The 14,132-nt window shown below is 43.3% G+C and overlaps 1 protein-coding gene across 1 annotated transcript in view; it reads right to left on the minus strand.

Annotated features, from left to right (window-relative positions):
• CACNA1C (calcium voltage-gated channel subunit alpha1 C) overlaps positions 1 to 14,132 on the minus strand; it is a 489,781-nt gene that overhangs the window by 50,049 nt on the left and 425,600 nt on the right. Inside the window, exon 30 of the mRNA XM_009647934.2 lies at positions 3,121 to 3,204. Within this exon, the coding sequence (XP_009646229.2) occupies positions 3,121 to 3,204 (84 nt within the window). The remainder of the gene's footprint in view (positions 1 to 3,120; positions 3,205 to 14,132) is intronic.

The raw sequence follows: 14,132 nt of genomic DNA on the forward strand, positions 1-14,132 counted from the left end.
GAGGCACACACCCTCATTTTTCATAGACTTCTGGAACCAAAAACTGGATTCTGGGCCTTGGCTCACATGAACTTGAATTTAGACAGGGAATGGAAAAGAGAGGGAGCCTTGTCAGTGGTAATTAAACACACCAGTATGGGTAGCCCTGGAGACTGAAGATCTGAACACAGCACAATTAGCAGCCGCGTGACCTTCTTGACAACGTGCTGAGAATGAACGCGATTTATCCTGCTTAAATTTAGCATCTGAGAGCTGGGTGTCTAGACAAACCTGACAAACCTAGACACTCCCCAGTCACTGGATGGGCACCTCCAAAGAGCAATTCATTTCCCGTCATAGGCACATACAGGGAGGCACCAGCTGGCCTGGGGAGGAGTGTATTTCTCTCCACCAACTCTAAGAGGAAGCCTGGGTGATGATCTGTCTTCCTCTCAGATGACTGAAGTTTAATGAGATGTATATCTAAGTGCCTTAAGCCATGACGTAAAAAAGTTCTTTAATTTACTGGAAATGACTGCGAATGTCTTCAAAAGGATCCATTAGATTTTCCCTCCAGTACAGGGTTTCTGACTATGATAGACCTCCATTTATTTATGAAAACACAAGGATTTCCCTTCTTCCTGCTTGGAAGACTTTTGTAGGACTCAAATACATCAGTCAGGAAAGTCTTGTGGATGTTTAGCATAATTTGTCTCCCGTTAACTGTACTTACTTCCTCGATTACCATCTACAGTTCTGCCTCTATGGATGAGAATTGAGCTTTTCCACAATCTGAAGGCTATTGCCAGGTTCCCCATTTAGTTTTCTGGTGACAAGTGTGGCATGAAAAAGGCTTTAATTTCATTCTTTAAAATTAGCAACTTCAGTCTGCTGATCATTGTAAATTCCCACTACAAAGTCAGTCCAACCCTGATATCTCTCTAATAAAAGGGGAACCAAAATTGCTTACAACATTCTGGGGGAAATGTTGCAAACAATCTTTTTTGTCCAGAAAGTAGGACATTTAAGAGACGTAAAATAAAAGTTCATTTTCAGTTAGAAACTATTTTCTATTCTCTCAAAGGAGTGTCAAATAAAATATTTCATTTATTCTAAATCAAAATATTGCAACTTGGATAAATGTCCTTGTTTCAGAAATTAAAAAAAATGAAGTTGAACAGAAATTAAACCAGAACCAAGATATGAAAGCATTTTGTTTGGAAAGTTCAAAGTAAGGCATTTTGATTTTTTCAAAATGTTGTCTACATTTTCCCCTAAAGACAGGACTGAGTGAAAACTATGCTGTCACTTTTCTGCTTGCGATGGATTGCTTCTACGGTACACAACAATCCCAAGCTGGAATGTTTATTCAACAGCCACATCGTTTTGCAAATTCATGATTGATTTGCTTTTCATTACCACATTTACAGCAATTTTCTTTCACTCTTCTATTTTCCTGGCCTTGCTAAGCTGGATTTTGCAGTGCAATTTTTGTCCGTGCTCATAAACCCAGTGGGTCCTTTGTAGCTTTTCTTCTGGAAATCTGTGCGCTTCCTGCCTGTCCTTTGTCAATTTATCCTGTAATTCTATATCCATCCACCTCCAAAAAAAGAAAGGAAAAAGTTTGCCTGATGTGATTTATTCCTTGAACACCAGCTGCTCATTTCAGTCTCCATGGCTCATTCAATCCTTCACCTGTCTGCTGAGATGGGCACCAGTGGGGCCAATCAGTGTCAATTGTGCTGCTGGAATTTGTGAGATGGAGGAAACCGTGTAGCAAACCCCGCAAAATGGGTTGAAACTCTGGTGCTTTGGGTTTTTTGGGGCTTTCTGTTTTGTTGTTATTTTATCTACCTTTTTTTCAAATTAGAAACTGAACATTAGGAGCAGGTTCCTCTAAACAGAGATGATTTGGTCTTTATTTCTTTTGAAGGAAGCCTGGGTGAGGAGGCACAGGGACGATTCCTGGTTTGGTTCCCACAGTTCCACCTCGAAAGAACTGACCTTTAGATCTCTGTGGGGTGGAGAGTATTGAACTGCCATGGGAAGGAAAACATAACACTGGGTAGACCAAAGTGCTGGCCTGGGACTGTTCTAGCAGCTTCCCATGGCACAAATAGCTTTTACACTTACACTCCACGTTTCCCATCACTTTTCCTGCTATACAGTTTAATTCATGCCAGGCGGATTATGAAGGGAAGAAAATGATGCAACAGTCAAAAAGTCCTTTAAGTCGTTCCAAAAATTAAAACAAAGTAAAAGAAAAGAAAACAAAACAAAAAGAGAGCTTCAAAACTAAACAAAAGGCTCAGAAAACAAACTCAAAAGAAAGGAGGAAGGGGGAGGGGAAAAAAAAAGAACCCGGGAAAGACAAATGAATGTTAGAGCAGGCACGATCATGGACAGACGCCAGCTACTTACGTTCACCTCGGTGATTGCTATATCAACAATGCTACCCACAACAATCAAGGCGTCAAATGTATTCCATGCATCACAGAAATAGTGCTGCATGTGGCAGGGAAGCCAAGGAGAGAGAGAGAGAGAGAGAGAGAGAGAATGGAAGAGAGAGGAAGAATGAGAGAGAGAGAGGAGGGAGAGAGAGAGAGGGAAAGGGAGGAAAGAGGGAAAAAAAGTAAAAAGTAAAAAAAATTAAAATAAAAAACCAAACCAAAACAAAAAAAGCATGAAAGAGGGAGAGAAGAGGAAAAAAATAAGAAAAGAAAGAGGTTACGTGGGCATATTAAATAGTCTCTTACCACTCTACAGTATTGGTTGCTCAAACCTCTGTAACGTTTCACATGATGGAGGGTATCAACAAAAGCCTGGTTAGTCAGAAAGTTACACTCAAGCATGTCTACCTTTTGGAGGGAAAAAAAGCACACACACCCCAAACTCTGTGCGCTTTCACCAGTCACAGCCTTGGGGCGAGCTATGACAAGTGAAAAAGAAGGAGGCATTTCCCCCCCTCCTTTTTTTTTCCCTGGGAGAAGGAGAAGGACGACGGCAAGTTCAAGAAAAGCATGACTAGAGGGAAAAAAACCAGAAAAAAAAAAGAGAGAGAGAAAGAAAGAGAGAAAGAGAGAAGGAACAGCAGAGGAGGAGGAGGTGGTGGTATCCTGGGGAGGGTAGAGTAATACTCACATTAGTTTCACTGAGAATGACGTCTATAATGCTGCCAATTACGATGAGGAAGTCAAAAACATTCCAAGGATCACTAAAGTAACCCTACATAAGGAAGGGGCAGGCAGGATGGGGATTAAAAAGGAATGTTAGACAGACAAAAACAGTTCAAAATTACCATTAGAATTACTGCCCTGATACCTCAAGGGGTTTTCCTCTTAAGTCTACTCGTTGCGTCTCAAGCTGTAGCCCAGTCCTGGGATCCCCGACTTATGGGAGCAGCCCCTCTCCAGCTAAGGCCATCCCAGGGCAGCCGCCCCTCCCCTCCGACTCTCGGACGGGGGGCGAAGGGAAGCCGCACAGAGCGCTTTGAGCGTGGCTGCTCACAGGAGCAGGGCTTGCAGGACCAGCTCCTCCAGACATCTCTGATTCCTAGCAACACAGCACCCTTCCCCGTTTGGCTTAGAATTGGCTGGGGGAAGAGTACGGGAATGGTGTCATATGGTTCTCTCAAAAAACCAGCTCCCCTTCTGCCAGTGTGAATATCAATCCACCAGTCTGTGTTCCAGATGTAACGCTCAGTGCTGGCACTGGGAATGGCCAGCTGCCATGTCACGGTGGAGCAGAGGGCACAGTCGAGCTGGGGATGTGCTATTTACCCAGCCACAATGAGTGCTACAACAGTGATTAGCCTAACAGTTTCTATTACTAACGCTTTCGTTCCTGTCTCAAAACTACAGAGCAGGACTGGTATTTTTGTTACTCTGAAAGCACGTCCGCACCACAAAATGAAGGTGTGAATGTAGCATGTGCTGGCACATCCCACTAGGAAGGGGTAGGAATGAGAGCAAAGTCGGTTTTAACGTGTACTCAGAGTGAGACCTGTTGCTCACTCACACTAAACATAGTGCTGCAGCATCACTGCAACATCAGCTGCCTAGGACAAGCTATGGCACATCTGCTAACACCTGCTAAACTCATACCTTCACTTGGCTGTGCAGAATTACTTCAGGGGCCATCTCAGATCTCTCATTGCCCTAAGCAGGACTCAGGAGATGCTAATCAGAACTGCTTGCCATCCCCATCCTGCATGATTTTTGGCTGGATGGGCCATAAGGGTACAGGACCCTTTTGGAAAAGGTCCTGTTCAGCCCAGGAGGTGAGCTTCTGTATGCAAACATCCTGTCCAAGTCAATGTCACAAGCAAAGAAAACTCATCTTGGCTCACACCTGTGCCCACCTCTTCCCCTTGTGCTGCAGTCCTAAAAGGAGGCAAAGATACAAAATCCTCCATACTCCTTTTATGTGTTTGGTTTTGTGAGCATGGGCTAAGCTGACCTTCCTCTTTCCCAGCTGCAGCATGTCTCCAGTGAGACTGAACCCAAGTTGCACTGTGACGGCTATTCTTAGCCAGAGAGTCAGGTCATGGGTAAAGTGTGAGTCTGTGTTCCCAGGCAGCATTGCAGAAAGCAAAAAGGAGAAAAAAAAAAAAAAAAAATTTAAATCCCAGCACTGGCACTGCACAGGCCAGGCTTGGGAACCTGAAATTACTGTGGTTCAACCATCACATGGAGCAGGCACTGGCAACAAGTGTCTTTCTAAATTCTGAAACACTGCCTCCAGGATGCTTTGAGACTCACAGTTATAAACTGCGTTGTGTTTGGGGCAGGAAAAATGAAAAAAAAAAAAAAAAAAAAAAAGAAGCAGAGAAAGCCACTGCCCAGCTGGTTCCTCACCAGTGAATAGAGCTGGTAGAGTGGACTTCGAAATCTTCTCCTCAAAACCAGTAAAAAACCCCCTTTTATTCTGCAGCCTGAAATAGGTAGCTCTTAGCAGATCTACACTGGGAGGAGTAATCATCCCATGGCTACACATTACTATGCAATTAGCTACAACAGGGAAGAAGGAAACAGGAGCAAAAGCAAATTCAGAGAATATTATTATTCAGCATCCAGCCTAGAAAATACACAACAAATATTAGAATGAATTCAGCAGTGATGTCCAGCATCGTTAGCAACCAGATGGACCTGGAATAAAACTGTAATTAGACTTCACCAAGAGGAAGGGGAGGGAGAGAACAGCAGATTAAATTGTAGAGGCAAATGCATTTTGAATAAATAAAGGACAGACACAGATCATACAGAATTGCAAAAAGTGCCTTTGCAGCCTGATGCAACCTTGGCAGAGAGTACACTTGCAGGATCAAAGAGAACGGAGTAGAAGACAACAGACCCAATCCTCCTGCCCCTGTTCTTGCGCACAGTCCTGCTGACGGCCATGGCACTGGGGATCAGAAACCCAAACAACTCCAAAAAAGGGGTTGCTTTTTGGGCAGCTGCAAGGGTGCATGTTCAGGTTTTGCCCATGAAAATGATGGCTATCTATTTTTAAACCTGTGGTGATGGATAGGTGGTTATGTTTACTGTGATTGGCATCATACTGAAGGAATGTTTTTGGTGTAACCGAATTCACAATTCCTTTTTACAGAGCAACTCCAGACATAGAGCCCAACAGCCATTGCTGCTGGCAAAACAGCATTTGCTGTTGGTACAAAACCCAGGCGACAAACAGCATCAAATCCTGTGCTCAGATGACCACCGAATCCAGTGAATTAAATGTTGCTCCCAGTTGCAGTAATGTAACCTCACTAGCAGCAATGACACTGCACTGACACAGTTGGCACATCTCAGGAGAGACTCAGGCCTGGAAAGAAAAGGTCCCTTTTTCATTGCTATCACAAATAGCTGCTTTTTGGACCTTTGTGACACCACAGCCTGTCTGGAGTCGCTCCGCTAACTTCCATGGAGTTGCTCCAAATTTACACTGTGAGCAGCTCCTCGCAGAGTGCTCTGCTGAGTCTCACCAGCCAGCTCCTTGCTTGGAAGTCATGGGCTGGTCTGCTCTGGGATCACAGAAAGAGCATTACCATGGTACGTTATTTTGTGGCTGTAAGGCGGACTCAGAGAGCTCTTCTCTTCCTCCTGTACCTCTTAGATGAGTGATAGAGAGGGACCACAGATATGAATGCAGTTTTACTCAACCCCACATCCAATATGCCAGTGTTGAATTAAGGAAACACATGAATTTCAAACCCTTCCTTTCCTCCTCACCTGCTCCCTCTGTGTTTCAAACAGAAGTGTGAAAAAACAGGAAGATATTATTCACAGTAAGAGAGCTTAGAGAAAACAAAGAACATAGATGCTTCATTTGTGTGCAAGGTAATGGAATCCTTCCTTAAAAAGCCACCCTGTTAGAGACATTTACCTACGAACGGCCATGTTGTTACTTAGCTTTGGATCAGACCTCCTAATCTTGTCAGGAATTACAAGTACATATCAAGAGTGAGCTACACCCCTTGAGGACTTGTCTTTTGCGACCTCAAAGTACCTCTTCAAGCCACATTCCTCACTGGAGTGTACCAGAGTGGCTAATGAAAGACAAGCTGAATGAGGGAAGAGCTTTCACTCTAATAAAGAGGTTGTATTTCCAGACTATTTTTCCCACCAGAAAGTTCTGTATACTTTTCCCAAGGGGGTGGAGGTCTGACTGGAAATGAATTGATGGCACTGTTTGTTTTTGCAGTACAGGAATTTAGAGTGTAATACCATATTTTACCCTTAAAGGGAGACGCTTGACCCTGATTTAGCTGTATAATTACATGTCACATAATGGCAGCCTCAGCGGCTTACTGGGGAATGGTAATCACCCTCTCTTGTGGGATGTCTTTGGAGATCCATGAAGCTTTTGGGGAGAAAGGAGGACAGAAAGAGACCAGGAGGATTGGACTGAATATTCAGGAAGCATGAAATAGCCCCACCATTAGAGCACAATTTTTCCCCATTTTTTTATTTCCCCAAAGGTAGCGAAGGATAGTGTATCATCACATGATCAATAAGTTAATGAAAGGCTGAGCATAAATATGCAGTAGCTGACTGGAATGGAATCTCATTTGTGCAAGGGGAGCAGACATTGTAGCATTTCAGAATGAGTATGCCAATCATTTTTAGGTTTCCTAGTTGCTGACATTAGCTATCAAAGAAGCTGGAGGTCATTTTGTTACCCATGGAGCCACTGAAATCTCTGCAGACCATTTCTTTCACTTTTTGTGAATATGAGATCTTAAATGCAGTATCTAAGAAGCCTCATTAACAGCAGGGAAAATTGCCCACTGGAGTCTATCTGAAGGTCTGAGCTCAGAGTCACCTGGGGCCCATAATAAGAACGTGTGGTGGATGGAAAGCTATGCATCTACGCTGAAGCACAGAAATCCTCAGGGGAAGGGTGCTGTTGAGTCATGGTACCAGCTGGGTTTTGAGCATCCAGCCCTGTGGGAGCTGCAAGGTCACTCGTGTGTTAATTGATGTGCAGTTATTTATCTGCTTAGTCTCAGGTTTTCATTTCCATCTCTTACGAGGTGGCTGGCAAAAATTACAAAACCTCTCCAAGAGAAAAGCCTCTAAAGATGAAGAGCACAGCAAGGGTCAAGGCTACTCACTGGGTGGGATCGGAACGTAGGTTAGGTGGTCCCCAGTGGAAGAAGCTGTTGCAATGTCATAGGAAAAAAGGGAAAGACATGCATGCATGCATGTATTTATGTATGTATGAATACAGAAATGAAACACTGAGGAGGAGAAACAAAGACATATAGATAACTACACAGCCCAAAAGGAAAGCAAATTACAGAAGAACCTTGCTACCACTTTTCTGAAATAAACCTGCATGTTAAAACAACAAAAAAGAAGCATCAGTCTTACTCAGCTGGGAAGAGTATATGGGAAGGAGAGAAAGGGGCTGATACCCTGATATTCAGTGGGATTTCTTAGCAAAAATTTCCCCCTGATTGCAAAGGGCACCAAAGCAGGCTTTGCTGGGGATTTGCAAAATGAGATGATCTGCTAGTTTGGTTGATCGTTGTTGAGTATGTGAATTTGTTTCTGAAAATGCTGCAGGCTGTTTAGAGCTGTGAGAATCAGTTCTCAGGCTTCATTAAAAGAGGCTTTCCCTGAAAATATTTTTGCAAAAGGGACAGTTTCATTGGCAAATGGTATCGAACCAAATGACATTTACATGGTGCCGTGACTCTTGGCATACCTTCTCACAGCAGATTCGAGTGATTCAATGTACCCTGAACAATCTTACAAAGCTACAATAGCTCCTGACACCAAATGGAGATTTGTGTCAGATGCAAATTCTGTTATGCTAAGATACCATTTAGCCATAACAGCAATCAGGGAAATTAGCAGAAGCTAATGGAGAAGGAATAAAGTGGAGGATGCAGCTGCTTGGAGCTCCTGACAGGCTGCAGGAAAATAGCATCTATTTGCATACTATCTATCAGCTCTCATCCATTGATGGATTAATTCTGAGACACAGACTCCCTGCAGTTCACCTACCAGTCACTGTAATGAGTCACTGCCGCAGGGAATTGCACAAGGGCCCCCTGTACTCCATCAAATCTTTCTGCAGACAGGGAGTGGGGAGAGAGGGTTTTTGGCTCCCCAGATTGTTGCAGAGGTCTGGTCCGTTCTGAAGAAGCCTCCTGCCTCTCTATGTTTATTCCATAAGAAAACAAGGTCAACTTGTAGACTAAGATAGGTGCTCAATAACTTTGATGCTTTCCTTTTTCGCGAGGACGCTGGTGAAAGCAGACAGTTGTCCCTTGGGGTCTGAGGGCCTGCCTGGACATGCTGGACATTCTGCTTGACAGAAACAAAGGAGTTGGAGGACTGTGATCTGGAAAAAGACCCTAAAGGTTTATGTCTAGGTCCCTGGTATAAAACTGAGGTAGCTTGTTACTGGTTAAAAGTGGCCACCTTCTGATTATTGTCTGAGAGCCTGTAGGTCCTAAAGCGAACTATGGATCTCACCTGTGCTTCTAATGGACAAATATCTCCATCACAGGAAAAAAAGAAAAAACCCCACTACTTGAACCAAGGTCCCCAAGCCACCATTTGACAAACTTAAATATTTACGGAGGAGGCTGGAACTATATAATCTCTTGTGTCACAGCAGACCCTTTTTTGTGCTCTCCATGCCTGCTGATAATTGACAACGTCAGGTGGACATGCCTAGAAAAGTGTTTATCATATCTGTTCTGTGAACTGAGAATTCCTATTTCCAGATCTTGCAACCCACCTCATTCCACCAGAATTTTATTTTCTAGATGGTCCCATGAGCTCCTCCATGGTCTCTTACATCATTCCATATTTCATTTACCGCTAAGTGGCTAGTAGTACACAAGCACTCAGCCACATGGAAGGCTTGAAGTGCAATGTTATGGTCCCAGATCCTCCAAAGACTGGGAAAGAAGCATGGAAAAGGCAATATGGAAGCATTTCTTATGGAAGCATCTCTCAGAAGTGGCAAAGATTGCACTTCAAGGCAACGCGCTGAGAAGGCCTGAGGAAATGATAATAGTAAAACATGCTGAAACTGGATGATTCAACTTGCTGACCCTGATGCCATTTTTGGCCTGGATTGCTCCTAGCTGCCTTTAAAGGGAGGGAGTGTAATGCCTCAGAACAGTAATGCCTGAGGCCTCTGTGATGTAAATGCAGGAAAATGGAGTCAGAGTAACAGAAAGCTCTTGTAAATTCTGCTGTCCACCTAGAAAAATAAGATAAATGTTCTTGACTTTCCTACAGGTATGTTGTGGCACAGTGATAGCCTATGAGGAGCTGGGCCCTTTTCCTCATGAACAGTAACTACATTGCAATCATTTAACAACTGCAGTCAGAAACCAGACTCTTCCTCAGCAAAGAGAAACAAAATCAACACCAGTCTTACCGGAAAGACTAAAAAGTGAACGTGGTGGCTTGCTACGTCTGAACAGATCATTTATCACAAAATGCATTCTGTGAGAATTTTGCTGTCGAATTCCATTAGGAAGAAGCTGTAAATGCTCAAAAATGTTGCAAGGTCTAGAAAAAGCATGTCTTGATAAAAGCCAACAGATAACTCTTGAAGGCAGTAAACCAAACCAGTGACATGAAACAGTCCTATGAAAAGAGCAAAAGGATGGACTGAAATCCCAGCCAAGGGAAGAATGATTCAAAAGAGGTAAAACCCAGCCTGTAAGAACAGAAGCGACACATCTTTTGGAGTGAAGAGCCACTTGCTGTTGTGGGAAGATGAGACAGTGGCAAGGGTGAAGAAGCATTCTGAATATGGGGCTGGACTTGGAATAGTTTCCCTGCCTCTGTATACACGATGGAAAAGGGCTATGGAGTGCTCTGACATGGTTGCTCTGTGGATAGTGGATACTCGCTGGAAGAAAGGCTCAATCTCCTAGAAACGGTCCAGTAGGTACGAGCAATAGGTTTTTGAATAGTTTCTTTTTTTGTAAATTATTTCCACTTTCAGAAAAGGCTTGATTTTATATGTATTAGTCAATAAAATAATGCTTACTTTCATGCAATCCATCAATCATAACTTTTGAAAAGAGGATGGTTACTCTCATTTTACACTTGGGGAAGCAGAAATGTAAAAAACTAAAGTTTCCAAAAAGCCAGATGCATGATAGAGAAGATAAATCAACTCTCTTAGACCTCAGCCAGGTGACCATTTAGCAGTGGAAATGTAATTTTTTAACATGATGAACGATTCTTAACAGGGGCTGTATCACAGTCTGTTTTCTGGTATCATGCTTCGGGGAAGAGAAGATGCATGCCTGTGAGAACTTTTGACCCTTTAAAACAACCTCACATGAAGTGCTAGAGGGCTGGGATTTTTCTTCTGAGAGTGAGAGCAAGTCACTTTTCCCTGGAACGGTTCCCTTTACATGCTGCTGCTGATGCTGTCGAAGCTGTTGTGAATGAGACCCCAGTTCACCATCCCACTGGGCTTTTAACACGGTGTGAATAATTTTCTGTATTAAATAATCAAGTGTAATAGCTAATACAGTACTTCCCACACTGTTGCATTGTACAGTCATATCATTATTTTTGATCATTTATAATGACATTAAAACCCCCAAGTGCCAGACTGAAAATAAATCTGTCACAATGTTGCAGCAATATGCAAATTCTCTGGGTACGTTCGCTGTGAAGGAAAAGGTCCTCTCTCACTGAAGCTCTTATACAGCTTCTTTAAGAGTTTTTTCTGCCTACTGAATTCTCCATTGATCCTTCAGAAAGCTGGAGGATTGCATAGCTCTGGCTGATCAGTGTTAGAAATTTCACACATTCTATATAGTAATTAGAGGATCTATTTGTGTGCAGAAAATTGCTGGCCTCGTCCTCCAGGAAGGAGAACATCCTGCATTTAAACAATGAGTGTAACATGGGAAGCAGCAGATCAAACAGCCTTTTTATCCCTTGCCAACTGCTTCCACCACAACATGAAAGGACAAGGTTTTTTGCACGAAGAGGGAAGTTTGTTCTGCATACTCATTTCATTCTTGGCCTCTTCTTTGGGAGCACCAACAAAGAAACCAGTTGGGATCAAATCTGCTGATGCCCTTCCACAACATACGTTTTCCATGAGGACATGGAAAAGAGACCAGTATACTTCATACAGGATGTCAGCCAGTGTTTGGAAGGAAGACTTTGATGCTTCTTGACCCAGATTCCACTAGAGGTATGAGCTAGGATTTACTGAGAAATTCCATTTCTCATCATCCATCTACTTTCCTATTTTACATTCACCTACCAAATGTTTTTCACACTGCATGACTTGTTTAGGTGGAGTCACGCCTATGCCATCTCAGAATATAAGCATATGCACAATAGAAAAACTTTAGTCTGGCACTACTTTCTTCTCCTTTGAAGTGTTGGGAATGGCCTGACTTCCCCTCCCACACACGCTCAGGAACTGGTGAGGAACTCGGTGAAATCTGGAAGTATCAAAGAGGATTCCCTGTACTTTCACATGACAGAGAAGGCTTGCAAGTTATCTGCTTGCTGACTCCTCATTTGTGGAAATTGTTGCTAAATCAACCTCATCCCTAACATTCTGTTGCAAATGTCCTTTTTCTGTACTAACCGGCAGGTTTGTTGTTTGAGGCTCTATGGTTAACATCAGGTATACTGTTTAACTTGGTGGGCCAGCATTCTAAAACACCAGGATGTGGTTCGTTCTTTCAATGTCACTTCCTTGTAACATGTTGCCAGCACAGAGTCCTGAGTAATTTTGATTTAAGGCCTGGAATAAGAAAAGCAGCTGCTTTGGCCCTTGGCTGGTGGGATGCCCTTCGATGTTCCACAAGAAAGGCTCAATGCTGAGCTGCTGTGACAATGTTGTGGCACAGCCTGTGCTGCTACAATAGTCCCAGTTACTTTCTTAGCCTCTTTTTAATCTTTTTTCTCCTGAATTTATGGGCAGACAGAAATTCTGTCAAACAAGCAGTATCCGGGAGCAAGTCTACTTGATGACCCTCTGTTCCAACCCACTGATAGGTATAAAGGACTGGGACAACCTGATCGTCTATGTCCTGAATAATTATCTCAAGTATATTTCTTCACATCAAAGTCACCTACACATGCTGCTCTGACATACAGTACTGTTAGTATTTACTTTTGCAGAACGGACTTAGAAAAGAAGCTCATTATTCCTCCCAGACATGTAGACATGAAAGATCATATGCTCAAACCTCCCCATGACATGTATGCTGTGCAAAATGCATGAAACTCCCGGCAGACAGGTAATCACAGTAAAGAGAAAGCAGAGGAGCGATTAGTGAGGGGTTAAGATTTTTTTTTCACTTTTCTAGTGTATTTCCAAACCCCTTGAGCCTGATTCAGCAGTTCCTTGAGAGCCTCGGAGTGACTGCACACATACAGTGCAGTGTCTGGTCGTGCACTACAGAGATGTCAGGGAATTCGGGTCATATGGCTGCTGGGCGTGTTGGAGCAGCTGAGACTAATTCCAGCTGGGCTACTGGCTGTACAGAAGATCCAGAGCAATACAAAACACATTCAGACTTCACCCAGAAAAAAAATTGGGGTGAAAAAGGAAAGCATTTCTGGGGTAACATGCTGATGCATTTTGCAACAGGGCTGAGATTAATCCACAGAAGCAGGGAAATACATTGTGCTCAACATTTATTGCAAATTATTCTGAAGAGACAGTACATGGGGAGGCTCTGCAGCTAAGATACTGATGTGTTTGAGGATGGAGACCCGGGATGTCTGCCAGGGAACTTCAATAAAATGTAGAAGTACAAAAAGATGTTCATTAGCTTAAAAGCTATGGGTTTTAATTCAGTTTTTAATTTTCTAAAAATCGCTTCCCTGTTTACTTTTCCTTTCAGCCCTGTTTCTATTTTTCTTTTTCTTGCATAATTTTTTATCCAGTAATTTCTTTCTCCATTTTATGAGTAATTTCCTTTTTCAGGGTCTTTGGTTTATTTTTTTTTTTTCTTTCTGTTTTTAAGGATAGTCTGTCCCTTCACACTCTCCATTATCCGTGTATGGTTTTTCCTCCCCTCCAGGTTTGGTTTCTCTCCCTTTCCCCCCCTGTGGGGGGGGGAACGACATGGTCCTTCCTATTTGTTTAGTTCTCTCACTTTCTTCACTCCACACCTGACTATTCCTAGTTCTCTCCATGCTCACTATTTCTTGCCCAACATAGAATCATAGAATCCTAGAATGTTTTGGGTTGGAAGAGACCCCTAGAGGTCATCTAGTCCAACCCCCCTGCAGTGAGCAGGGACACCGCTAACTAGATCAGGTTGCTCAGAGTCCCGTCCAACCTGGCCTTGAATGCTTCCAGGGATGGGGCCTCCACTGCCTCTCTGGGCAACCCGTTCCAGTGTTTCACCACCCTCATTGTAAAGAATTTCTTCCTTATATCTAGTCTAAACCTGCCCTGGTTTAGTTTAAAACCATTACCCCTTGTCCTGTCACAGCTGGCCCTACTAAAAAGATTTTCACCCTCTTTCCTATAGGCCCCCTTTAGGTATTGAAAGGCCTCAACCAGGTCTCCCCGCAGCCTTCTCTTCTCCAGGCTGAACGAGCCCAACTCCCTCAGCCTGTCCTCACAGGAGAGGTGCTCCAGCCCTCGGATCATTTTTGTGGCCCTCCTCTGGACCCACT

This window comes from Egretta garzetta, unplaced genomic scaffold (genome assembly GCF_000687185.1).
Source record: "Egretta garzetta isolate BGI_Z169 unplaced genomic scaffold, ASM68718v1 scaffold511, whole genome shotgun sequence".
Lineage (NCBI taxonomy): Eukaryota > Metazoa > Chordata > Aves > Pelecaniformes > Ardeidae > Egretta > Egretta garzetta.